At 43.4% G+C, this 26254-nt stretch overlaps 2 protein-coding genes across 5 annotated transcripts in view; one reads left to right on the top strand and one right to left on the bottom strand.

Moving 5' to 3' along the window:
• RTKN2 (rhotekin 2) overlaps nt 1-9354 on the bottom strand; it is a 48966-nt gene extending 39612 nt beyond the window's left edge. For 3 of the 4 annotated variants that reach the window (XM_058029654.1, XM_058029656.1, XM_058029655.1), the window contains exon 1: nt 9278-9354. The gene's annotated coding sequence lies outside the window, so the exon portion shown is untranslated. The remainder of the gene's footprint in view (nt 1-9277) is intronic. The other variant, XM_058029657.1, reaches the window with a different exon arrangement.
• Nucleotides 8603-25891, top strand: ZNF365 (zinc finger protein 365). The gene is made up of 4 exons (XM_058029658.1): nt 8603-9469; nt 18880-19060; nt 20967-21004; nt 23464-25891. The coding sequence occupies exons 1-4, from the start codon at nt 8745-8747 to the stop codon at nt 23708-23710; spliced, it is 1191 nt and encodes a 396-aa protein (XP_057885641.1). The 5' UTR covers nt 8603-8744; the 3' UTR covers nt 23711-25891.
• Nucleotides 25892-26254: the final 363 nt, after the last annotated feature.

Raw genomic sequence — 26254 nt, 5'->3', positions numbered from 1 at the left:
AATCAGGATGTTTAAAGAAAAACCAACAAACAGCAAGTGCATTTTATAACAGGTTCTTTAAGAAGCAAATGCAGATCCAGAGGGGAAGTTATACAAATCTGGTACAGAGGGACACCTGTTCAAGATAATCCCCAAATACTTTTTTACTAACAGTGTTTGTTCACCAAGTCTGTTTTAACCAACAAGTTAAAATCTCTGCTCTCTTTTATTCCTTCTCTGTTCAGGAATGTCTTCCCTGTCCATAAACAATCTCTGCATGACATAGATATGTATAATATAATGCCTTACCTGCTTACATGGACAAGGCATTATGTTTTGTGAGAGAAAACACCAGCAAAAGCAAGCCACTACCTAAAAGGAAGACCACTTTTTCTTAGTTTAGTTCATAGCATGGACACTCACAACTGAGTCTTATTTTTTTGATAATACCCCTACTCTGCCATACAGCAGAAGTGTATTAACTTCCATCTGTAGTGGAAGCTCCAGGAGGGAGCTTTGAAAGATGCAAGTGGGCTGTTGCTCCTCATCTGCCCTTTGCCTAAAGTCTCTCTCCAAAAGTCCATCTCTCTCACACTTTTGTGAGGGACAGGCTCTTTCACACACATGTGTGGCTACACAGACAAGAACACACTCTTGCTGAATGGATTTAAACAGCCACTTGGCACCACCAGGCACTGAAGCACCCAGAACTTCACTGGGAGCTTTCACACAGGCAGTACACACATTACTAATCTGAACAGGTTTTTCTCATTACCACCTTAGTCACACAATTTTTTAGGCATTCCTTTCAAAATATCTTATGGCATGACATTGCTAGGTTGGTGGAGAACTTCTCAGACAATTTTAGAGGTAATAAGTTTCATACCTCTTTGGCACCATAATGGATTGTTACCTTACTGTAAAACCTTCATACCTTCTCTGGGAGTCCTCATGGGCAGCTCCTCACAACGCTGACTCCTTTTGTCTTTCTTCTGCATGACCACCTGACCCCTACTGTCCCTCATGGGAAATACTCACCCCTACTGCCCCTCACACAACCACCTGACCCTTCCTCTTCCCAGCACATTCTCCAACTCCCCTCTGGAGCAGCTAACCCACCCTTCTCTAACACCCATCCTTATTGGACACAGCTGTGCCCTATTAAAGGTAAGCCTTAATTGGACACAGCTGTGGCCTATTAAAGGCAGGCCTGTTCCTAATCCTTGGTAATTAGTACAGCTGCAACTCCTCAGGGGTGAGATTGCCTTCAGCACCATCTCTTATTCTTCTACAATCCATTACATGCCACCAAGTGTACTTTATTGGCAGTCATCTCAATAGCTGGCTAGAAAGTCATCCATGGCAAACAACTTCTCCAGGCTATGCCTCTGAGGCATCAGATTTTTGTAAGGAATGAATCATTCTCTTGTTACTTACTAATGGTTTCACCTCTGAGCATTTCTAAACTAAATTTACTGATCTAACCAAATGGCCTGAGTTGGGATAAAATGTTTCAAAGGGACTTTAATCACAGGTAGCACTGCAGCCTTCATTAAAGCCTTGGAGAGAAACTGCATGGGGAATTTTGCATGTTGGGAAGGCTCACCTGAGTTTAGCATAGGCATGAATCAGTTTGGAGATAGAACCAAGCCCCATTTGGATGAGATCTGTTTGGGCTCTGTTCCTGCTCCTTGTGGGAGGATCCTTGGCTGCAAATGATATAAAGTTAGCAGCCATCTGGGGGCAAAAAAAATTGAGGAAAAGACAGAAAACACCATGGCCCAGTACATTTTTCTCCTTGGGTGAACACATGTTCTTTCAGCTCCCAGCCTCAGATGGAGCTAGAAGTGTCTGGTCACACAGCCTTCAAGACCTACTGCCTGAGAGATAGATGTGGATGTGAAAACCTCTGTTTTCAGGAATTTTTTACATATTGACTCTTACCTATCTTTCAAATTGTAAATATATCTATGTTTCACTGCACATGTGGCAGTGGCAGGAGCACAGTATTTCCCAAGGACTGTGCCTTTTATTTATCCAATTTTTCCAAGGATATGTATCTGTTACATTTTCTAGAGCACAGCTTGTTTATTTGTTTGCTACCTGCACACATATCTTTAGTTCACTGCACTTTTTAGCTCCAGTGAATAAGAACATGTCATTGACTTCAGAGCCTTCTTTTGAGAAGAAGCTCCTTTGTGCATAAAACTATTTGACAGAACCTTCTTGCATGCTCACAGGCAGGGCCTTCAAAGTGGTATTAAAGACAGTCCAGCACCTTGCTCTGAACACTGCAGATTTAGCAACTGCAAAGGGTAGCATTCATTATAACAACAGAAATTAAATAGTCCCTCGAAGAACAAACTCACCTCAGCTTGCACTACACAAGACATTGCTTTAACACAGACCATTTGGCACAAAACAACATATGTAAACAGAGGCCCATTTCTGCAGCAAGACACTGCCTAACACTTCCATAGTGAGTACCATTTAGAGAAGAGCAGGGCTGCAACAAGAGACAAACAATTGCCTTGCTTTCATGCTCAGGTGATTTTCACCCCATCTAACAGATATCTGTCCTTGTCACATGCAATCTGCTGCAGAAGAGGCAAAGGACTCCAGAAGAGCTGTGCAGCCTGTGCAGAAAAATATCATTTTTCCTTCCCAGTTTGAGCATTGCTTGGCTGCAATCTGAAAACTGCATGTTACCAGCAAAGCTAAAACACTGGAGAAAACCAGGCTCTTTCATCTCACTACCATGTAGGAACTAATGAGTGCTCTGTACTTTTCTTCTAAGTTTGTCCCTTTCCTGTAGATTGTGGCTTCTCTTTATCATATAGAAAGGCTGTTGGCTTAAGTGAGCCCCTCTCCAGTAACTTTGAAAGCCTCATTCATACCCCCCATTCAGAGTCCTGCCCAGCAGAAGCCTCCAGCCTCAGTCATTCTCCCAGGACAGCAATAGCTGATCCCCCAGACCTTTACATGTAATGCAAACACCAAAGTGAACGAGGAAAGAGTGTGAAGGAATAGAATTGTCCCTAAGCACCCAATAAAATCAATATACTTTCAGATGACATTAAAGACACAAGTCTGAACTGTCTTCTGTGTCCCTGTGTGATACTTGGGATGCAGGTACCCTGAGCAGAAGGGAATTTAATATATGGAATCATTTAATATATGACATCAATGTGAAAAGCTGCAGAGCCAAATTTTCTCAGGGAATAGAAATGACTACACTCAAGCTACAGAAAAGTTTGTAGCATTCTACTAAGTTTTGTCAGTATTCTTCTGAATCCAAGCTAAGGTTTCCCTGTTGGTTTGAATTTATTACCACTGTGTAATAGTAAACAGAGAATAAAATACCTTTTATTGCCCAAAGTGACATTTTATTCCCTTCCTCTTGTTTTGGTTTTCCTCCTTTTGAAAGAACTGCTGTGTACTGTATGCTCCACAGTTTGGATATTTTTCAGTATACTCTTCCTTTGTGTTCCTTCTGAGTTATTGCATTATCATATGTAGGTAAGTGGCCCAAATGTAGTGGTCCTTACAAATCATATGTTAAGATTGTTGATATGTGACAGCAAAGACCAAGCAGCCCATGCCAGTAGGAACCAGAAGCAACATAGCAAATTCTCTTTGAGTGTGCATTGAAGTCCCTGGCTATAGGAACTGACATGAATTGAGATTTTACTTAAGAAAATGAAATAATTCCAAGTTATATTAGTATGGATACTACATAGGAAATGTAATGGTAATTTCTTCATGATTTAAAAATTCTTATCTGAATACAGAAAATGCCTAAAGGACATTTGAAATTGAATTGCAATTTGAAATGAAATTGAATTTGAGTTGAAAGGACCATAAATACCTTCCGAGGTTCTGTCTTTCCAATGCTTCATTCCAACCAGCACTTGGCAATTGTTCTGCTAATTGAAACTTCAGTGGACACATGATTTTGCAAAAACCTATCATCACTCATATTGATATTTTAATTTCCAGAAAGACCAGTGACGGAAGGACTGTGAGCCTTGTGCAATTGATTTGTTTATATGGCCAGATGTTGTGTGGAAACTTCTCTGCTTGTGCTGTCCCTTCCTTTTGATCCCAAATCAATTTTGGATTATGTGACAGCATTACCGGGCCAGAACATGGGAACAAGCAACGTTTTCAAATAAACTAAAACTGAAACAGGATGAGCTCTGGATTCTTCTCTTCCATTACTTGGGCTTTACTATCAGCCATGTTAGAAAGTGCTCCCCCCAGAAATATCTTAAACACTAAATTACCATCTGCAATGTATTTTGATCTTAAAGCTATGGAATCCTCATCCTGACAGCCCCAAGGCTGTAGACAGAGGTGCTGCTACACTGTGGCTGCTCACATGAGGAGCAGGAGTGAAATGGCTTTGTTAAAAGGTTCCAGTTTATTCTCAGGAATGTTACAACTCAGAGCTTAGACTTCTGACCTCTGAAGAAGAGGCACTGGAAACTCAGTATGTTCCTCTTCCCATTCAAAATAAGCACAGTAAAGAGTCACTTGGCTGGCAGGTAAATCCTCCCAGCTTTTCCTCTCAAGAGGTTGTAGTTATATTTTCTTTATCCTCCTAACTAACTGAAGTCACTCTTTTGGAAGAAAATTCAAAATGCTGAAGTTCCAGCCATATCTCCTGCTGACACTCCTCCCCACAGCCCATCTTCTCCTGTCTCTGGGAAAATATGCTCACAGCCATTTGACACCTGAAAACTCTCACCATGTATGGACTAAATGGTGCAAATCAACCCATAAGAGAACCCTTTAGTCTCTATTTTCCCATAAGAGCATGCAACAGTATGGGTAGAGAAGAAGAAGGCTCAACAACATTCTGAAGTCAGCTCCAGCCAGGGGTTTCCCATCAGGATAATAATGAGTTTGGAGAGCCTGAAGGAAGGCTGGAAGCTGACTGCAAACCAGGCAGGATAAGCTGCTGCAGGACCAAGGGCAGTCTTGCAGCTTGGTGCCTCTCTTGATTCTGTGGCAACTCTTTTGAAAACACAGACTTGACTTCATGTATGATTTCAAAACATGGAAGACTGATATTCAGACTGGAGTGCCCCTCAAAAGGAGGAGAAGGCAACAACTAACCAGAACCAAGAGTCACAAACTCAACACATACATTCATGTTCTCCTCCCTCCTGTTCACTCTCCCTGCAAGCAGTGCCATTCAATCAGTATGCTAAAATGCACCACCAAAAGCCTCCTTCCTACTGTGTGGGTATGAGTGCCAGTGGCAGCAAAATGAACATTGTTGTATCTTTGATGATTCCTGAATATATCTGCATGTAAAGATAATATGAATCCTCATCTAAGGCACCACTGCCACATGAATCACTCAAATACTTCTTTCAAGTTTCTAAGGTCTTTCCTTAGATTTTACTAGCCACTTCTTACTTCCTCTCAATAAACAGGAAGACAGCAAGTATTAAATGCAGGTAAATTTCAGCTGCTCAAGTTATGTGCATCTGTAGTTCACACTCAAGCACTGAGAAAAACACAGCCCTTCCCAGCATACAAATTAAGTGAGCTGAATAGGCACACCTATTTCGGGCACAGCTTTACAGAATGAGGGGACTGAGCCAAACTCCCAATCCCATCTGTATGCAGTGGCAACGGATGTGCAGCTGTGGGTTTTTATAAAACCATATATAGTTCAGGCAAACTTCCCCAAAAGTAATTCCATGCAAATTCATGTCTCCTATAAACTGGCTAGATCATGCAATGCAGATCTGTGTGGGGAGCGTGGGCGTGAAGAGGAGAGACAAAAATTTCTGACACACCTTTTCAAAGCAAACCAGTACACAAACAAGGAAATCAGAGGCTGCTGAATGTAGCCAAAGTCATCACAGTGAATCCAGTTCTACACCACATAAAAAAGGCTCCCACAAACATGTCAGCATTGAAGGGCAAGTGAAAACAAAACTGACTCACCTATGTTCCTCATTTAGAATAAGAAAAATAAAACATCATAAGATAAACAAGTACAGTAACATGTAAAAAGAAAACCAGTTTGATAATATTCCTTTTTCTATCTACCTTCAGTAAAGTGGAATCATCAGCTTTAAGGAAACTTTAACCTATTTTAAGGTCAGATGGGACCCTGTACAACAGCTGCAGACTACTACCTGAAAAAAGGCTGAATACTTTTAATATTCAACCTTCCTTGCAGCACCAAACAGGTTGGTACATGCTGTTTTCATTTAAATAACTTTTATCCTTCTGGAAATTATACTGCAAAGTGTTTAAAAAGATCTTGAAAGAGAGTGATGTATACAAATAAACAGGATAATGCCTCCCCAGCAGTTGGCAGAATTTCACAGAGTCCTACATCACGGCTGTGTCAATTTGGGCTTTGTCTAAGTGATAGGGGTGGATTCTACCCACTCCAGATTTAAATCAGAGAGGATAAAGCTCAGACATCTAATGGCTGATGCACATTCTCTGCACAGTTACTGTCTATTAAAGGGAGTCTGCTCCTATCCAAATGCTGAGAGAATGACTGAATTGGACAGCATTCAGCATTCATAAATGGCAGCATCAGGAATTGAAAACTGAAGACATGAGGAGCTGGATCCCAATCCAGCAAAACAAATACTTGGAGTGCAAGTGAACCCTAAGAAATCTTGAAAGAAGAATTCCTGGGGCTAAATGGTTGCCTGATTTCAGATCTAATGGGCCAAACCCATATAGCTTAGGCTGCAGAACAATGGGCTCCTTCAAAGTCATCAACATTTTCTGTTCCTTAAGACCATGTTCCTTCTTACTACTGTCAGATGGAGAGGGCAGGTGGGTGTCACCTCTTCTACATGTGGATGAAGCCTCAGGTAGCATCCCATCATGCTGAGCTCACCATCTTGTAGAGCATTCATCTGCACCTTGGAGCATCAGCACCAAGTACCTGTGACATGGAGGAGCCAGGAAGGCAATGGGCACAACAGAGAGAGATTAGACAGTAGAGGGCAACAGCCAAGAAAGTGGGAACCAAAACATGGTTATATCCTGTCAGTGTTGGCCTCCTACAAAGAAAAAATGAGGAGTCCCAAATCTGGCAGCAAACATTGTTCAAAGCTATTCCCTCCTCACCTCCTTTCTAGGCTTTGGTACTGCTTGATGACAAGAGAAGGGCAAATCACCACATTTAGGCAAGGTAATAAAGGACAACCAACTCATGCAAAATGCTGCAGCCTGGATGGTAGCCCACACACTTCAGAGATTAGCTGAAGCTCTGAAAAGCAATTTGAGTAACTTCCTTTGATGTACCATCTGGTGAATAATTTACTGGGAATGTCTTAATCACATCAAAGGTATCTATCAATGTGCTCAGATTTTCTCAGTGTTTAAGACTCTGCCTGTATATTGTGCTCAAGGAACAGACATAATAGTACAGAATTAAACTTTACTGCAGTACTCCCACAGTAATAAAAAAAAATCTGCAGCATATTACCAGTATGGCCTCAAGGACTAGGTTTAGGAAGAGCAATATTTCACTATTACTTCAAAAAGGCTGCCACTCTACAATCAGCCTTGCTCATGTTTCCAAAAATTTGTAAAATAGACACACATCTGTGGCATAAAAACTGTTAAGAAGCACATCTCCCTATTCAGAGGGCTTATTGGCAGGGTTCTCTAACATCAATCACATGGGTTTAGACCCAGAGTAGATTTAGACTAGATCTAAGGAAGAAATTTTGTGCAATTAGAGCAGTGAAACACTGGGACAGGTTTCAAGAGATGTTGTGGATGCCCCATCCTTGGAAACATTCAAGGTCACATTGGACAGGGCTCTGAGCAACCTGATCTAGTTGAAGATATTTCTGCTTATTGCAGGAGGATTGGAGTAGAAGGCCTTTGAAGGTCAACCCAAACCATTCTATGTGTCTGTGACATGCATTTGTCATACTCCAAATGGGAATACTACAATTACTGCTTCCCCTCCCTAAATATTGAGACTAAATTGCTAAATTGGGGTCATATTAAAAAAACCCTTAAGTGAACAAACGAAAAACCCTACAAAACTTAGTGGCTATTAAATATCCAGAAAGCCCTGAATACCCCTAAAAGCCAAGGCCAGATTGTACTTATTTGCATGTGCCAGTCCTGTCTTGATGCTTAGGTGCTTTAGATTGCGTTATCCCTCAGCATCACCCCAGCACACCCCGCGCAGCTCACTCACTGCTTTGCTGTGCTGACAGGACCCCGCAAAGCCCCGCGAACGCCCCCGGCCAGGTGCTCACGGCAGGCGGGTCCGGAGGAGGTCGCTCCGGCGAGGGGAGCGACTCCGGCCCCGGGATCGCGCCCCCGTGGGCTGCTGACACCCACCCACGGCCGCCCGCAGCACCCCCCGCCGGGCATCCCCGCCCCTCCGCATCCCCTCCGCGTCCCCGCCGCTCGCCGCTCCGCATCCTCGCCCCGCCCGCCCCGCCCCGCGGGCTGATTTACGGCTCTGCTGAAAACGCCGCCCCGCTGCCGCCACCAGCAACAAGTCGGGTGAGTGCGGCGACCTTGCGGGCGGCCGAGGCCCGGCGCCGCTCCGCTCCGGCAAGGCCCGGGCGGCGGCCGAGGCGAGCGGAGCCGCGCCGAGCGAGCGCAGCCGGCGGGGCCGTGCGGCCGGAGCGCCGGGCAGGGTGGGCGCGTCCCCGGGCGGAGATGGCGCGGTACCCCTGAGGAATCGCCGGGAAAGTTTCCCAAGTTTCCCGTGGGGCGCGGACGCGGGCCGTTCCCTCCGGCGAGGAATGCAACAGACAGCCCGGGATGAAGGCGGGCACCCCTGGCCGGAGCCGCTCGGCGGCGTCAGCCTCCCCTTCCGCTGCCCGCGATGCGGCGACCACACCAGGTTCCGGAGCCTGTCCTCGCTGCGGGTGCACCTGGAGTACAGCCACAGCTTCCAGGAGAGCAGCCTCCTGGCCAGGAGCAGCCTGTTCTCCCCGCTGAAGGACGCGGAGCCGGTGTCTCCGCCGGAGCCCGCAGCGCAGGGCAGCCCGGGCAGCCCCGGCGGCGTTGCCGCGGAGCCCGCGGGGCCCTACCTGAACTTGGGCGGCGCGTCCTGCGGGAGCGGCAAGGGCGAGCAGCCGCGGGAGCTGGCGGCCGAGCGGCCCGGCTCCTTCCTGGCCAACTATGTGTCGGCCGAGTCTCCCAGCGAGCTTTCCAAACCCGGCCTCTCGGCCGCTGATTCCAAAGCCTCCTTCGAGGCACACGTCAGAGAAAAGTTTAACAGGATGGTAGAGGCCGTGGACAAAACGATCGAGAAGCGGATCGACAAGCTTACCAAAGAGCTGTCCCAGAAGACGGCGGAGCTGCTGGAGGTGCGGGCAGCGTTCGTGCAGCTGTCCCAGAAGAAGCAGGAGGTGCAGCGGCGAGAGCGGGCCCTGAGCAGGCAGGTGGATGTGGCGGTGGAGATGATCGCAGCCCTGAAGCAGCGGCTCAGCGAGTCCGAGGAGGAGCTTCACCGCAAAGAGGAGTAAGTGGGGAGGCGAGTGCCGATGGCTTGGCGAGGGCTGGCCAGCTCCTGCGTGAGTGACAGCCTTTGGGGGAGAAGAGAGGGAATGGCTCAGTTGCTTGCTGATTGTGAAAGGGCCTGGAGCTCACCGCTTCAGCTCACTATATTGCTGGAGTTACAGCCATGTGACCGTGTCCCCTGCAAGGCAGTGGACAGCTCCCTGAGCAGGTGGCTTTCAGCTTGGCTCCCCAGTGACTAACAGGGCAGGGGACAGCTCCCTGAGCAGGTTACTTTCGTGCTTGGCTCCCCAGTGACTAACAGGGCAGGGGACAGCTCCCTGAGCAGGTTACTTTCGTGCTTGGCTCCCCAGTGACTAACTTCTACACTTTCTAATGCCTGTGTTGCGCCTCTGGTTTCATGGGGGTAGGGACAAGTAGAAGCTCTCATCAGCATGTAATGTGATTTACACTGCCACCTTTAATGCATTGTCTTTTTAAGAAGGGATGGGTGGGTAAGTCTGGATGAAGTGTGCAAGAATACCTAATAGCACCTTTTCCCTTAAGCCTGCTCACCATGGTCAGCCTGTGGAGTGCACAGTCTCCTGTGCATCAATGAAGCTTTACTGGAGACAGTGTTGAAAAGGCCATGTCCAGTGTTTTAGATGGACACAGAACTGTGGAACAGGAATCACTTTTATTGCATTGGGAAGCAGATGCCAGAGTTCTGACTAACCTAAGCCATCTAAAAATACATTCATGATGCATCCATTAAAAATGTAGCGATAGCTGATATATAATTTATACATGAACTACTTAGTTTATTCAGCACTTGCTGAAACCTTTCAGGCTTTTCAGAGCAACACAACTTATTTTAGAGAAATGGAAATAAAGAGCCTTGGTAATGGGTATGCCTCTAAGCCAATTCATCAGCTTACAAAAGGAAGATGAGAAGTGGTAGTTGCCATGACACTGATCTTACAAGAAATAAGGAAGGTGGTGTAGGAGTTCAGTGTAGGAAGTTTGGAGGGCTTTCATCATTCCTTCCTGTAGTCTAAGGACAGGAAAGAAAAGATGAGGATCAGTTGTAGCCATCTATCTTGAAGCAGAGCTAGAGATTTTCCAGATGAGGGGATGTGGGGGCCTGAATATATGTATTGTTATAACAACAAGAATACAACAAGTGAAGTATAGTAGGAGTCCTTGTGAATATCTATATGTAGTGAGAGTCCTATGTATTGGATAGGTGGGTCCTGTTGCTCTAAATGAGCCACAGCTGTGAAGTCCTTAGTTGGGCAGCAGCTGTGGCTTGCAAAGATAACTGGGATAAAAAGGGGTGGGTTGAGAGCCCAGGAGGAACCCCTGTGAAGCCATGAGGAGCTGCATGGTAGAAAATCAGCCATGAAGGTATGGACTTTAAGAATGTCATAACAATAGTATGGGACTCGAGAAATATGAAATACACTACAACAAGGGGATACATAAAGGTGGTGGGATTTGAGCCTCTCAGATCTGCCTTGAAGGGATATTCAACAGAACCTCTAATTTTAAAGTATGAGGTGATCCTCATGGAAGAGAAGACTGAAAGACTTAAGGTGAAGCTGAATAGTGTAACTGAGGCAGATTTGAAAATATGCTGGAGGGAAGCCATGAAGATAACATAGTTTCAAGCAGTTTTGGTATTCCCATCTAGCCAGACTGCCCTCCTGGGCTCTTTCACAGTAAGTCATCCTATTTCCTCTAGAAAAGTATCTTAGAGCAGGAGGGATTGCTCTGTGAAGGTTCTTCTTCCCTCTGCAGACTACCAGGAGACCTCAGGTAAGCAGCTGTCTTAGGCTAGGTGCAGAATTTCAGATATCTCAAGTTGAGTGGCATGAATCTTACCCCAAACTAAAGGCAGATTGTGTTTTTAAAAATCAGACTTAGATCCCAAAAGGAAAAAAATTACTCTTGGGAGAAAGAAACTATTCAGTGAAACAAACCTAAAGTTCTGCAATGCTGTAGAAGAAGAAAAGATCTTGTGGGAAAAGAGGAAAGGGGCAGTTGAGTCATCTGGGTAGAAAGAATGGGTATGATCTGGGAGGATGGCAAAGGACACTGATCTTTGGGAAGAAGAAGCTGAAGTTGTGATTTTTAACTGTATTAGGAAAAAGAACAAGGAAGAGGCCACATGCTCTTTGGCAGATTACTTACCAGCAGCACTGTCAGGATGGTGTTCTGAGGCCAGAAGAGACTGAACACAGAATGAGAAGTGGGAAAACATTGCCCTTCACACTAGGACATTGCCAGGATCAGGAAAGGGGCAGGAGCTCAGATCACTGCTGTTAGTAAACAAATGATGAGGTAGCTCCTAAGTTGATGTTACAGGGAAGGCTGAAGGTTACTTGGCTAGAAACATGAACCAAAAGAGCAGCTGCACAAGAGACTTTACAGAGTACTCACAGAATACTTCACAGAGTGTTGCTCTTTAGGGTTTTGCTTCCACTTTCAACAAAAGGCCTTGAAAGCAAGTGCAGCAATAGGAATGAGAGAACAGCTCTTACACAGCAGTGTTAACTTCTACAGATAAATGTGTAATGCATGGCAGTGCCTAGGATGGAAGAACAGCAGCCCTGAGTACCAGGGGGAAGAGGGCAGTCAGAATTTGTTATTGCCTGTGTCTGTGCCCAGCCCCACAGCATTGCCTCTGAGGTTACTCTGAGGACACTGGGAGGGTAGGCAGGGTAAAAGAATAGGTTGAATTCACTTAGGAAAAACTGGAAGTGTGTTGGGTTTTTTTCGCATTTAGATGATTCCTGCATTTCCCATCTTGGGGGATAACAAGGCATAGTGCCATAGAAAAACGCACTGGTTGTCTTTCCAATTGAAAGGTCATTGTATAATTAGCAAATTGAAAAGGAAGGTAGGTATAAAAAATACTTTGTAAGAGCAGGACTGGTAGTTCTAGAGCAGCTTTTCAGAGCTGATTCTCTAAAATGCCTGGGACAGTTAGCTTTACTCCAGCAGCAGGGAGGCACTGGGTGATGGGCTCTAGTAGAGAAAAAGTTCATGACTTTGGTAACAACAGTGACACTTGTCTGGCTTTCTCATGGGCTGTTGGTAAACTCTGAGACCTGCCTATGTATTCAATCCTTTGCGAGTTCAAAACTTACTTGGTGTGCTGAGAAGACATTGTCCTTCAAAAATTAGGATCTCAACTTTGGCTTTGATTTCTGGAAGAGATCCAGATGATCAGAAAGCCAAACAAGACTGCATAATGGAAATTGCAGAAGCAGTTCTCACTGCAGATTGTGGAAAGTCAGAGGCATCCCTTAGGGACTGCTTTGATACTTGCTGACCTTCAGAAATAAATGCTTTCATCAGTTTCTTTGGATTTTTTTTTTCCATAAGCAATCTTGTGAATATGGATAACTTTTTCCTAAAATTAGCATTGGTATTGAGCTAGTGTAGCTAAAAATCTTTTCCTCCTAGCAGCAGAAAAAAGAAAACACCTTCCCTGAAACATCTGAATGTTGGTTTAGACCATCAGCTGGAACAGGGCTGCCTATTTGAAGCACTTGTAGGATCAGTGGGGTTATTTCTTTAGACTTGTCAGTTGAGTATTTTTTGTTTGTTTTAAATAAGGCTTTTAGCAGTCCAACAAAGACAGCAATGAAGTGAAGATACCATTTTAGTTAAATTTTCTTTGTTCCCTTACAAAAACTGTAGTGCCAATATGCATGCAGGTATGTGCTGATACTGGTGTGAGGCCCTCGTGGAGGTGAACTCTGATGAGGGGTAGGACAGCTGACTGTAGGAGGTACAACACTAACTATATTAATACATAGCTGAAATAGTATTACTCTAAGCACAGAGCTGCTGAACAAAGGAATTATTTAATTAGAAAATGTGCCCTGAAAGGAATTATTCCATGTTTGATGAAGGAGAATGCAACTCACAGTGAGCGCTGTGATCTTAAAGATAACACGGAAGCATGCCCAAAGGGCATAAGACTTGGTTGAATAAGATATCAAGAAAGCCATTGAAACAAAAACCAGCTATGAACTTAACTGCTAGATGACACTGAGAGGCTTGTTTCTGGATGTAATGTAAGAAAATTGAAACTGGTAGAGTTTGATTTTCAGTAAGTTTGAACAGGGTAAGAAGGGATGGTCTTTGGCTGGAATCTACCTTTGATGGTAAATTTAAACAGCTTCACTTTGTCTCCTAATCACAGAGTAAGATCATTAATGTTGTACCTTGCCATATCTCTGACAGTCATTTCTCTAACCAGTCTAATGCATTTGTTTTGAGACTGGCCATGCCTCTGCTTTGACATAGCCTGGAATGCAAGGATTAATTCAGAATAGCTGTTGTGGGCAGTAGTTATTCTTGCCAGTGGCTTCGCCTTAAGTTTGCAATTAATGAAATTATCTGTGCAGATAACATCTTGACAGTGGCATTAAGATCTGGCTTTTAGACATCACTGCCATTTGTGCTTTAAAACGGCTTTCCCTTAAAAAGGGGTTTCAATTATACCACAAAACAGTTTTGATTTGCTTTAGGCAGAGTACAACTGCAATTACACATTGTTCTTCCACCCTCAGTTTTAGGTAATCCTGCTCCCTCTTTCCTGTTTTCTTTCATCTTCCTACTCAAGAGATTACTCCCCCCCCATGCAGCTGCACAGGTTTAAGCCTAGCATGACTGTCCCACAGAATGGCTCTGTGAAATAAAGCTTAAAATCTTTAGTGTCACCCAGTCAATTCAGGGCTCTGTCTAGAACACAGCCCACTGAATGGGTACAATAACTTTCTGAGGGAGGAGGTGTGAATCTCTTAAATCAAATGTGCTTTTAGTGGTGTGGTAATGTGAAACCACAACCTAATGAATAACAGCAGCCTTCAGGCAAAAACACCAGTTGGGTGATGGATAAGGTCAGTGGCATTAATACTTAATGAATATACATATTAAATATTTTGAGAAGTAAATCACTTTACTACTTACTGTGATAGGAATTTTCCCACCTTCAGGTAAAACAATGGTTTGGTTTTCTATTGATTTTAGACAGACTCATGCTAAATGTGATTGTCTAAAGTGATTTGATATTGGATGCAAAACCTGCATGGAGCCTTGTGCTTATCTCCACCTCCAGAGCAGCTGCAGGTGTCAGTGTGGCTGTGCACACTGGGGCCAGTGCTGTGCATCCGTGGGAGGGCTTGCTTGCAATGTGAGAACTCATTAGCCCTTCTTGTCAGGTGTTAAGGAGCTGGAGCTGTCCCACCCTCTGCATTTAGTCAGTGTATGTCACTCTTAGCTGCTGAAAGTCATAAAAACACTGAGCATCTCCCAGGATCCCTGTGCTGCCAACTGCTCCAGTAAACAAGAACTGCAGCTCGCTCATCCTAAAGGAGCGCTGAATAATCCAGTGGTAAAGGCACAAGAATAAATGTCACCTAGTCAGCCTATGATTTATAACTTTATTTACCACATCTCAAGTTGTTTCATGGTAACAGCCTCCATAAAGAAGTTTTTTGGGCTGGGCTGCAGTTGGGATGCAAAATGCCAAACTACTTAAGTCTAGTTAACTGTAACAGGTGAACTGCCTGGCAGAGTCAAAGTAAAATAAAAGCTTTGGCAGCAAGCCTTACTTACAGTGAGTTCTTCTCCCTGCACTTGTTTTTTCAGCTGAACACCTCTGAGGTGCCTGCTGTACTACAGTAAATTTCCCCTGGACTCCTCTGGCTGTCAAAGAACTCCTTTCTGACACTCTGGCAGTACAGGCATCTCCTGCTCCTCTTGGACACCTCCCAGGTTGCATCCCCCTTGTCTTTCCCTCTCACTTGTCTCATCCTGCTGCTGGCAGCTCAATACAATCCCTGCTCTCCAGGCAGCAGGAGCAATTCCCTCTTCCTAAAGGTTTCATCTGACAGAGCATCCCCCAGGACAAAGCAAGAAATCCAGTTTTCTCCCTGCTGCCCAGTCACAGCCCTGTAAACATTTTACATACAATATACCTTAGTGTTGGTGTAGTAAAACTATAAACAGATGAGATTACAGAAGTGTAAGAGATCTAGGGTGCATTGAGCATCATCTACACCACTCAGAACATACAGTATCAGGAGCTGTTACTCACCCCTGTAAGCAAGTGCCAGGGTGCAGAGCTGGGGGAAGGGGGCAGGAATCTGCTGGGCAGAGGAGCAGAGCAGTAAAGGGATGATGCTGAGAGCAGAGGAGCTCTCAGGGGGAGTTAATAACTCCATGTAGTCTTTCCTCAATATAACAGAAGTGCTCCAGATGGGGAATAGTCAGTGCAGGGTAGCAGAGAGACCTCTTGTGAAAAGGGCAACACCTCAGGTGTGAGCCACTTTACCAAAGTTGTTCGTGTTTCAGGTGAATGCTGCTCACAAGGCTGTGCTGTCAGGACACAGAGCCCAGTGGGCCCATGCTGCTGTGCTCTGGTTTATGCCTCTACCACGTGGGCCCCACAATATTCATGGCTTCAGCTTCCCCCTGACTTCATGAAGAGCAGTGTCAGACCTCTGTGAACACCATTCTTTCCACAAGCATGAGAGTAGAGAGTGAAGGACAAGAATCCTGTCATATAATCCTCAAATATTTGGCAGAGGTCTGGAGAAATAAATTGAAAGTAAAAGAGTATAAGCAAAAAAAAAAAAAAATTCATCACAGATATCCAGAAATAAAATTGAAGGGAAAGGGTCCTCATTATGGTTAAGAAAAAGTCTGGGCAAACTACAAGAGACAAGAAGGGCAATTAGACAGATAAACAGCAGCTGCAGGAAGCTACAGGAGTTCTTTGAACCATTTCCCTATTGTTCACAGTGGGAGGAGGCTAAAAATTCTTCTGGGAACTCCCTTCAGGTAACCAAGGCATAGCTGGGCAAGGAGTGAGCTCTCTGAGGAAGAAGTGTTGGAGCAAGTAGAGAGACTTATTAGCAGTCACTCCTCAGGGCTTGATCTTGTTCTTCTGAGAGATGAGAATGAAGTGGAAACAAAGAAAGTAGCTGAACTAACACAAGTGCTGCTTATCAGTGCAAGGTGTGTGACAGAGCCCTGGTGTGTGGGTGTGTTCTGGCTCCTGGCTTTCCAAAGGGAATTTACAGAGTGCATTTCAGCCTAAAGGAAAACTTGCAGATTAAAGTTATTAAAGGTAGGTTCATAGGCTGTACAAAGGCAGCTAAACAGAGAGAAGTTATGGGTATGCTACTATTGCTGTTAATAACAGTTCTTACAAATAATGGCATGTAGGATGCCAAGCTATCTTTAGTCTAGAAAGCAAGGACAATACCAGGGAGTTTATTGACATTATGAGTCTCTTCTCCTCCTGACAGTCATCTAGATCTTCCTGAAAACTCTGTCCCCCCTGGCCTCCTTATGGTATATTAATGAGACATTTGTAGGAAAGGCAAATCCCTTGGTGATTATTTGTGCCATAGAACAGGCAACTAATGAATTCTTACTAATTACCTTTGCTGAGATAAATACAAATGTTAGCATTCTTGAAACTATCGCTCTTTTAAAAAAATGCCAGCTACTCATGCTTGTGGCCTCCTGCTGCAGCCAAACTCAGAAGCTGTCCCTGGGAGGGACATCCTCATGGTGTCCCAGGCTGGCAGCTCCCCACTCTCCCACCTTCCCACTGGATGGTCAGCAGCCTGCCAGGCTGTGCACAGCTCTTCCTTACCCAAAAGGAGAGGGATTTGGAGCCAACCTGCTGAGCTGCTGTCCTTTTGAGTTCCCTGTCCCCTGTAAAAGAGGACCCTGATGAAAACAGCAAGGACTTCAGTTGCTCCTACAGTTACCCAAAATTATATGAACTGACTAATGAAGTGAAGTTAATCACAAGTTATGAAGTCAAAGAAGTTGCAGTGTGGTGACAATAAAGCCCTAAAATCTACTTTAATGAGTTTAGGTTGGCTTCTCCCTAAGCATTCCTTAGTGGCTCTCTAGTATCAGGTTGTTCTGGGCAGGCTAATAATCACTAAACTGTTCAGAGCCTTGCAATCAATGGATTAGCTGAGTTTAACAAACAAGTTACCTCTCTGTTTCTTAAGCCAGATTTTATGGGTGAGTTAGTATAGACTATTACTCATCCACATTCTTCATCCAAACAATACGTGCTTGTTTTTACCTGATTCCTGCCATTAGATCAGCCATGCAAACAGAACTCTGCTGGAGTATGGAGCAGGCAGGCACAGCCTGAATCCTAGGTGGTGAATTTCCAGGGCTGACCACTCATGCTTGACTCTTAGTACAAAGCAGCTCACTGTTGAAACAACTATACTCCATTAAACCAATTAACTACAACTATGCTGAGTTAAAACAACAAAATGAAGAGAAACTTTGGATTTGTTATAAACAATCTAAGCTTTGAAAGGTTATTTCTGCCACAAACTGTTTCATAGTTTCTACTTAAAATGCTTTTTCCTCAGGCAATGTATTTCTACTGAGCAATCATGCCCTTTCTCATTTGGCAAGTTCCCTCAACTCCCACCCTTTTTGTACAAAGCAAAAATTAACATGGTTTCACTGGCAGAGTAAAAAATATTTATCCAGGCATTTATTAAACAGGGAACTGCTACATGTTCAGATTTGTCTTCTTTTGTAATACATGCTTCAGTCTACAACCAAACTTCTTCCACCCAAATAATCCTTTGATATTGGAGGTCCAAGTGGTGTCCTGATTACTGATAGTAAGTATGCAGAGAACTTAGAAATGAGCAGTGGCTCAGCTGAGAGCTTTCACAGTCACTGGTGCTCTCTGTTTCTTCCACTTGGGTTACCAGACAAGACACATTCCTAAACTCCTTACCTAAAACTTGTTCTTCCCACACATGTGCTCCCTGCTCTATAATCTGTAGATTATCTGTTAATCTCCCATGCTCCCTCTGGCTCCAGGTCATAACACCACACTTGGACATTCTTGTAGTAATGCAGTCAAAATTAAATTTAATGGCCACAGAAGTTCTTTTGAGTTAGAAACCACCCCAGCAGCAACATTAAGTGACCATTGTTAGATTGTGATGAAATGAAAAGATTAATTTGGGAGTTCATCTGTTTCTCTTCACGTTTCAGAGCTAATATTCTCATAGTTAAGTAAAAAAGAGAAAGCAGATACAGCTGTCTCCAGATACTTTGAGATGTGATGCTTAATCATATTTCTGCTCTGTGGGCCACTAAAGACTAATTCCAAGAGACCAAATGAAGTGAAAAAACCTCACCCCAAACCCACTGCCCATAAACCTAAATTCAGCATTCAGGCTTCCAGATCTTCACTTAGTCCACAATAAAGTTGAAATCTTTTGATAATAGTGGAGGACAGTAATTAGCCATGCCATGACAAACTGGAGAAGCACCAGTCATTTTTGACATTGGTGAGACCAGTCAGCTGCTGTTATCTAAACGTGGCCTCTTTGCAATGTTTCCATCTTGCAGAGAAGTTGTTACTTTCAACCACTTCCTGGAAGAAGCAGCAGAAAAAGAAGTGCGGGGGAAAGCCAGGCTGCAGCACTTCATCGAGAACCTGTTGCAGCGCGTGGATCTGGCAGAGAGGCAGCTGGAATATTACCAAAGCCAGCAGATGGTGTGCAACCACACTGACATCAGCGAGCACGTGGTAAGCCAGCACAGCCCTTCCCTTTGCCATCAGCCTCCCCCTGCAGCCAGAGTTGGGTTATGGGTGGGCTCAGTGGCTCAGGCTAAGCACTGCTGCAGGCAGATGTGCATTTGTGAAAGCAGCAACAGCCAAAGATGATAAAGGGAGAGCAGAGAGTAATGAAATGTTTGATAGATATTTAAAAATTTTCCAGCTTTGGCTATTGCTGCTGTTGCCTTTGCCATGAACACTTTTTAAATGTGACTTGGCAGTCTTTTTGGGATGCCTGAAGATTTTCAGGAAAGACATAGATCCCTATAGGTGACACATCAGCTTGCTGGCAAATCATCTTGCCTCTGCTAGTTACCTATCATGGGACTCTCAGAAATGGTGAATGGATTCCCACAGGCCTGTATCTCATGGATTAGAAATCCAAGAACATTACTTTTTAAAATACATTATTTCTCTTAAAGCCCTCATTTTTAATACCTAAACTCAGTATTTTCCTACAATGCATCACATTTATATGCCAAGTTTTAGGCCCAGGACTTGAAGGAACATTTCAGTTTAATTGAATACCCCGTGCTGCCTGTGCTAAGTAGTTGCTCACCCTGGGATGTGAGAAGAAGGCATTTGATCATGCCCAGCACTGAACAGGTATGCAGTGGTGGAAGGGAAATGTTCCCAGAGCTACTTGGAAGACAACAAGCTTTAGGTAAGATGAGCTGAAATGCAGTGCAGGCATCTCAGACAGTATCTGTGAGAAGATTATGGGGCACTGTAAAGATGGGCCTCAATATTAAATCATCTCTCTTGCTCTGGATGTGTTTATCATAATGCCAGGCTCAGCAGTGTCCCTTGGGGAGGGCTCTGATTTTTAAGGCACCTGCCCTGATTTCTGGGTGACTTCAGCATTCCTCTAAGGCCATCCATCCAAATATTGACCATCCTGACCTTCAGGGGGTACAGGAAAGTACACCATGAGATGGCTCCAGACACCAACCAAGACACATGACAAGCAAAGTCAGGCTGGGCAAAAATCCATCTGCAAAGTGTGGACAATACCAGGGACAGAAGGAACATTTACAAGAACATAATCATTTTCAGATGCCAAATCTGACCTGCTTGTCTCAGTGACTTCATTAAATGATATTCAAAGGCTCAGTGTAGCAGCTCTGATGAGAGCTCAATACAAAGAACCTATTTAGTACTAAAAAAAAAAAAAAAATCTATTTCAGCTGAGCTGGCATTAAACACCTCCTTTTCTGACCCCCACCAAAAGAGGGACTAGACAGAGTGTTTCCACACTGTGAACCAAACTGCTGAAAAAATGAAGTCATGCAAATTTGGCCTGGCATTGAAGCTATGCTGTCCTTAGCTGGTCTCAGGATTTGCAGCAGGGGGAGAGAAATGTTTGTGTCCTCAACCTCCACCCTTTAGTGCAAGTCTGGCAGAGCCAAGGGCTTGTAGCTGGAGTTTCCTAGCCACTTGTGTAAAGGAAATGTATCACTGAAAAATTAAAGGATCTGAGAGAAAGTTAATTTCATACAGCTTATTCAGCCACTGGCCTTTATTAATTATCTTGAACACAATAATTACTTCTCATTGTATCCATACTGTTTAATCTAATGTGAAAGATCTCTGTTAGCCCACACTTCTTTAGCAATTTACTTTGATTATAGTTACAATAAAAATAATGGGAAAAATCCAACCACTAGCAACTCACACATTATGAATTTTAAAAGCACGTTCATAAGATGGAAGAGTAATAATCTGTAAAAGAGGTGACTTTTTTGGTTTGTTCCCTAAATGTTCTATTCAACATGTGAGAATGGAAATACAATTTTAAAGATTGTGTATATTTTATCCTTGTACTTTCATTACTTGAAAATGTAATAGTAATAACCTGGTTTTGTTTTCATTGCAGTTTACAGATATTTCATTAAATAAGAAACCCAGATGCCTGTATGTATATCTCCTTTTTTTTTTAACTTAAATGCAATAAGTTGACGTGCTTGCATTTCTGTTTTCACATTTTACCTTATAGGTTGGGACCTGCATATGGTCTCTATTTATGTCATGTAATTGAGGAAAACCAGATTTCTGCTGAAACTAAACTAAAATCAGATATTCTCTAAAGAAAATAAAGAATGCTAATTTTCTGTTAAACAAATTACTCCTTCCTGCTGACTATAATAGCCTTTTGCAAAGCTGCAGGAGTTGAATCTCTTTGGCTCACACAAATGAAGTTGAAGTTGAAAATATCTTTAACATTCTGTATGTAGGAGAGAGACAGTTGTCATTTCCTAACTGACAGTAACAATCATATCACCAAACAAGTGCCCTGACCAAGCATGGGCACTGACAATCTCAGGTTACTCAAGCAGCTGTCCTGGGAGCAGCAGAACTAATTGGGGTTGGTCTCCCATGTCTTTGTGACTTGGTCATGAGTCCCAGCAGGTGGTTTGGAGCACCAGGTGCTGCTTGGCCAAGTGGCAGCCAGCACTGCACACCTCTTCAGGGCAGCCTTTCCTTGTGGGGACACAAGTTCAGGACTTTTTCCCATTGCATCACCACGAGTCCTTGTCCATAACACAACAGATCAGGAATATGTGTGAGGAGAAGTTCAGACTCTCTACAGTCACTTATGTTGCAGAGCTGCTGCTTTCAGTGAAAAAGCATTTCCTGCATCTGGAGTTGGCAGCTTTGCATTTCACATGCATCTTCCTCCATCTTGGGTACTTTCTTACCCTGACTGTGAACTGGGGACAGACACCCATCTTCTCTACCATAAAGTTCAATTTAAGTACAGTTTAGCCCCTTTAGGTAGCCCCTGAGATGATACTGACCTTGACCTTCTGGTTTTAGTAGCTTCATTCAGTGCAGCAGAGGACTGCCTAACATCACCTGCAATAATGCCTGTGTATGCTTTGGGAATAAATGATGTTGCTTCTTCACCATAACAACATCTGAGAAAAACAGAATACTGCATCTTTAAACAACAACTGAGTAATGGACTGGAAAAAACAGTTCCCAAGAATTGATGGTGAACTGGAGTGGCTGCTCCAATTTACACAGGTCATTCCTAAACCCCAGCAAGTGGTCAGAGCCCAGGCCTGCACAGGCCAGGATGACACAGTGCCTGCAAGCTCCAGCTTGGACCTGCACAGCATTTCACCCCCTAAACCTCCCCCAGTGAAATCTGCTTAGCAAAGCTGCCGAGCAGGTAATGCTGTTACCTGGGGAAGGCTCAGTTCCTACAATGACAGGTGGCCCTCACTGCCTCCTCCCAACAAATACAGACTTCCATGACACACTTCTCATCTTCCTAAAGAGCAGGAGAGTTTACACTGTACACACATGAGTCACCACAGCTTTTCCCACAACTGGCTTTGTCAAGCATGCAATATGATTTAACTCCTAGAAGAAATAATGCTACACATACATGGTTTTCAGAAATAACTGTGGGATCCCTTAAGAGATCAGCTTGTACATCAGCACATCTGCTCTTTGCTTCAGTCACAGGAGCTGGGTAGATATGAGCCTTACATTCATACTTCTGCTGTTACACTAATGTATCTGCTGTAAAACATTTCAAGATTATGTTAAAAGGGACTATAATGATCTTAGCTAAACTGTGGAACTGCAGTTTTGATGTAATATTTCAGAGTGCATGGTTCAGCCTTTGCAGCACTGGGCACTTAACTGTCACTCCACCTGAGCTCAACAATTTCTGCAAATCTTGCTGGGTTTGAGCCAACACAGAGACAACAAAGGATTCAGCTTACTTTGGCCTTTAAGCTTTTATACCCTTCTTCCCACCAGTTTTTGTATTCCCCTTTCTTCTTCTCCTGTTTCAAATCAAAGCCTAAAAGGGAAGCTGAAGTTTCCCTGGATGTGTGGTCAGCACAAAGGCAGAGCATGGAGTTTCCTGGGCTATTGGCCATTTGTAGCAGCAGCTCCCTGGGGCCTGGGTGCAGTCCAGGGCAACACTGAGATTCCACAAAGTCCCTACAGTTCCTGCACCTTCTTTCTACTCTTACTGGTGCTGTGTGGTCTTCCAAAGACCAAGGGATGTTCATTCTTTGCAGAATGTGAACATGTGCATCTTTAAAATCGCTGCAGATCACCAAGTATAGACCTCAGTAAGGTCCCAGCACTCCAAAATTAGCAGAATGCTGATCAGAATCAAAGTGCAGAGGAACACACATGAAGAGTGCACCAGTAACACACCTAGGGGTTGTTTTAGTAAGGAATGCTTTTGAATGTAATTAATCTTACAGCTCTGTTTTTAACATGCAGCCTCATTCTGTAAAACAAGACTATTTTTGTTTTTAAAAATGTAAGGGTTTGGGATATTTTGGGGACCTGTCAGTCTGCAAGACTGAATAATAATTATTAATAATCACTATTATTAATTTCAGGAGCCGAGGAAGTCAACACACTTCATACAACATCCCTGATGCAAAGCCTCATTCCTTTCAAAAAGGAAGGATCTTGTTGAAAAAAGCAAAGGATGAAAAAGCCAGCTTGCAGCCAGTGAAATGCTTCTATGAACCTGTTGATTGCCCAAGAGAAATATGGAGAGCACAAAAGAAGGGTGAGCCAGTCTGCTCTGCCAGGAAAGTGAGTGCAAAATCAAAGATGGGTAAGAAGGCCAAGCCACTATAGGAACGGTGAGCAGTGTACAGCAGCACAGGCAGGAACTTGGCTTCAACACAGCAAATATTGAATGAAGTTAATCATCCTACTTTTTTCCTATCCATCTGGCCATGCCAAAACATATCAGATATAATATATAGAAATATATACATATGGAAGTTTTATATTATTTAGTTATGCCATTGCCTCTTTCGGCGCTATAAAAGAAGTGACATTTTATTCAGTTTACATGGAGGTTTTTCTATTTATTCATGTATTTATTTATTTATTTAGTCATTTATAGAGCTTATTTTAAATGACTGCAGTTATCTTGCTGGGCAGTACTGTGGCTGTATGTTTAATTATTTTAGTGGCAGCATGCTCTAACCAACTGGTAAATTATTTTCCATCTGTGTTATTCCTGAAGCTCAGAGGAATCCATTTAATCGGCACCAAAATATTCAATCTTCCAGCTTAGGTAGGTGTGAGATCAGTGACTAACAGACATACTCAGATGCAAAAGGCCTACTCAAAGTCCCTTGAAGGCTGTTTGCAGCACTAGATTGCTACCCTGGGTTTTTGGCTCTAAGCACATTTCCATCTTTTATTAAATACATCAAACTCCTTGATGCTGCCAGCAGCCATGTTGTCTCTTTGGTCCAAGTTTGGGCTCCTCTGAGGTGTCCCTCAGCAAGGAGAGCAGGAGCTGCCCTGATGCTCACAGGCCAGACTGGGCCAGAGGAGGAGTTTCAGTGCCAATGCCAGCAGCAGGTGATCAGCTGTGGTGCAGCAAGTACAGGCTAAAGCAGTGTGGTACTGCCTGCCATTGTGTTCAATGTCTGTGCTTGGTCCCAGGCATGAGAGGCCCAAATAACCATGATTTATAACCCAAATCCTTCACATTTTTATCTCTGAAGAATCTTTACAGGGCTGAGAGATCACTGACTTTGCACTAAGAACCCAAGTGCAAGGCAGTTGGAGATGACTGCAGAACACAAATGTGTGTGTTTACACTGGTTTGTGCCAATTAAAAGGATCCTTATTTATTAGAGAATTTATTTATCAAGATGACTTTTTTGTGTGTATAGTATTTTGGTGACATGAATCCTCATGCCATGTTTACAGATATAAACATCCTGATGATGTTACTGATGAGATTTGTTTTCTCAAGAAAGAGAAAGGATAGGTGACACAGGTCTATGTGATTTATTTTTTAAATGCTCATAACAGATGTAAATTGTTTATGTGGAAGGTGATTTTTACAGTATGTGTACAAAGATTTGTGAAAAATGTTTTTCATTTTTTATAACTGTGTCTGTAAGCAGAACTGAGTATAAAAAGACAGTGTATCACTATGATTACTGCTGCAATAAGCACCTGAGTTGCAATATTTTTAAAGCAGAAGATGACCAATCAGTCAGCTAGGATCAGGTAACTACAGATGTCATACATTTGTCAGTGTACAGAGCTCCCAGAAAGTAGCAGAGAGAAGAAAGAGTATTATTCCTCACTTTTATTTTAAATAGTGTATATGGAACAATCAGATGTATGTTTAAAAGTTTCTCAACACTGTTTCAGTAGAAAGTCACAGTGTAAAACCAATTCAGGTATTTAGGTTGTAATGATATTTCAATATTTATTTAACTATGTCACAAGGCCACACTTGGCTTCATGCTAGGCATTGTGTGTGGTGAAAAGGTTCATTGTGTTGCATGGACTTGGGTCAGATTGTGTGTTACAACAACTTTTATAGGCAAGCTAAAATGGAACCAGTTTTTTCTATTACTTCCCACATCCTTCCACAAACCTGAAAAAAGGACCTTCTTTGAACAAAGGTGAACATTAGAAAGATAATAAAGTAAAATATATTAATTCATTTCTTTAGCCTCTTGACACTGAAAGAATATTTTTATTTTTAAATGCCTATCTACTCTGTTAGTCACCAAAGTTAAGTGCAACTACTAGTTCACAAATGAGATGTTTATTTTATTATTTATCATGCCAAAATCTTGACTGTAAGTTTTCCTTTTGGGAGAGGAAGAGGAAAACAGTAAGAGAAGTTGCATGTTTTTAAACTTTTCAAAGCCTAATTTACACTTACTTGCTAAACAAATGCCAGTTTAGTTAATTAGAAAGAAATTGGTATGTACTGTAATCCCAGATCAAAGTTTTTAGAATATAAACATTCTAATAATAAAGATATATTTCTCAGTTACTGTGTCATTTAACTTTGTCAAATACATTGTTTCTTCCAAAAGCCTCTGAAGCAGCACAGAAAAAGCCAAGCAGCAGCAGCTTGGACTTTGCTTTATCCCTGAGATGAAGCATGGCAGTGAAGTGGGGGGTTGTGACCCTTCCCAGCAATGAACCTGCAGGCAGCTGCTCCATCCTGCCTGCTCAGCTCACAGGTGTCACCTGCTGCTCTCCTACTGCAATGCTGCTTAAAATCATTCTGCAGGTGACCCACAGGGTCAGATAACCTGCCCAAAGCAGAGGCAGGGGGAATAGAGGGAAGGGTCAGGCACATTGAGGGCAGAGGGGCTCCCAGGGAATGGCAGTAATGATGTCTGCTCA

The sequence above is a fragment of the Melospiza georgiana genome, chromosome 8, assembly GCF_028018845.1.
Source record: "Melospiza georgiana isolate bMelGeo1 chromosome 8, bMelGeo1.pri, whole genome shotgun sequence".
NCBI classification, from domain to species: domain Eukaryota; kingdom Metazoa; phylum Chordata; class Aves; order Passeriformes; family Passerellidae; genus Melospiza; species Melospiza georgiana.
The sequence above is the reverse complement of the archived record's forward strand: the minus strand, read 5'-3'. Positions and strand labels throughout refer to the sequence as shown.

Coding starts and splice junctions, on each gene's coding strand:
- ZNF365 (XM_058029658.1), top strand. CDS start 8,745: ATGCAACAGACAGCCCGGGATGAAGGCGGGCACCCCTGGCCGGAGCCG. Junction 19,061..20,966: donor CTGACATCAGCGAGCACGTG/GTAAGCCAGCAC, acceptor TTTTCATTGCAG/TTTACAGATATTTCATTAAA. Junction 21,005..23,463: donor AATAAGAAACCCAGATGCCT/GTATGTATATCT, acceptor TATTAATTTCAG/GAGCCGAGGAAGTCAACACA.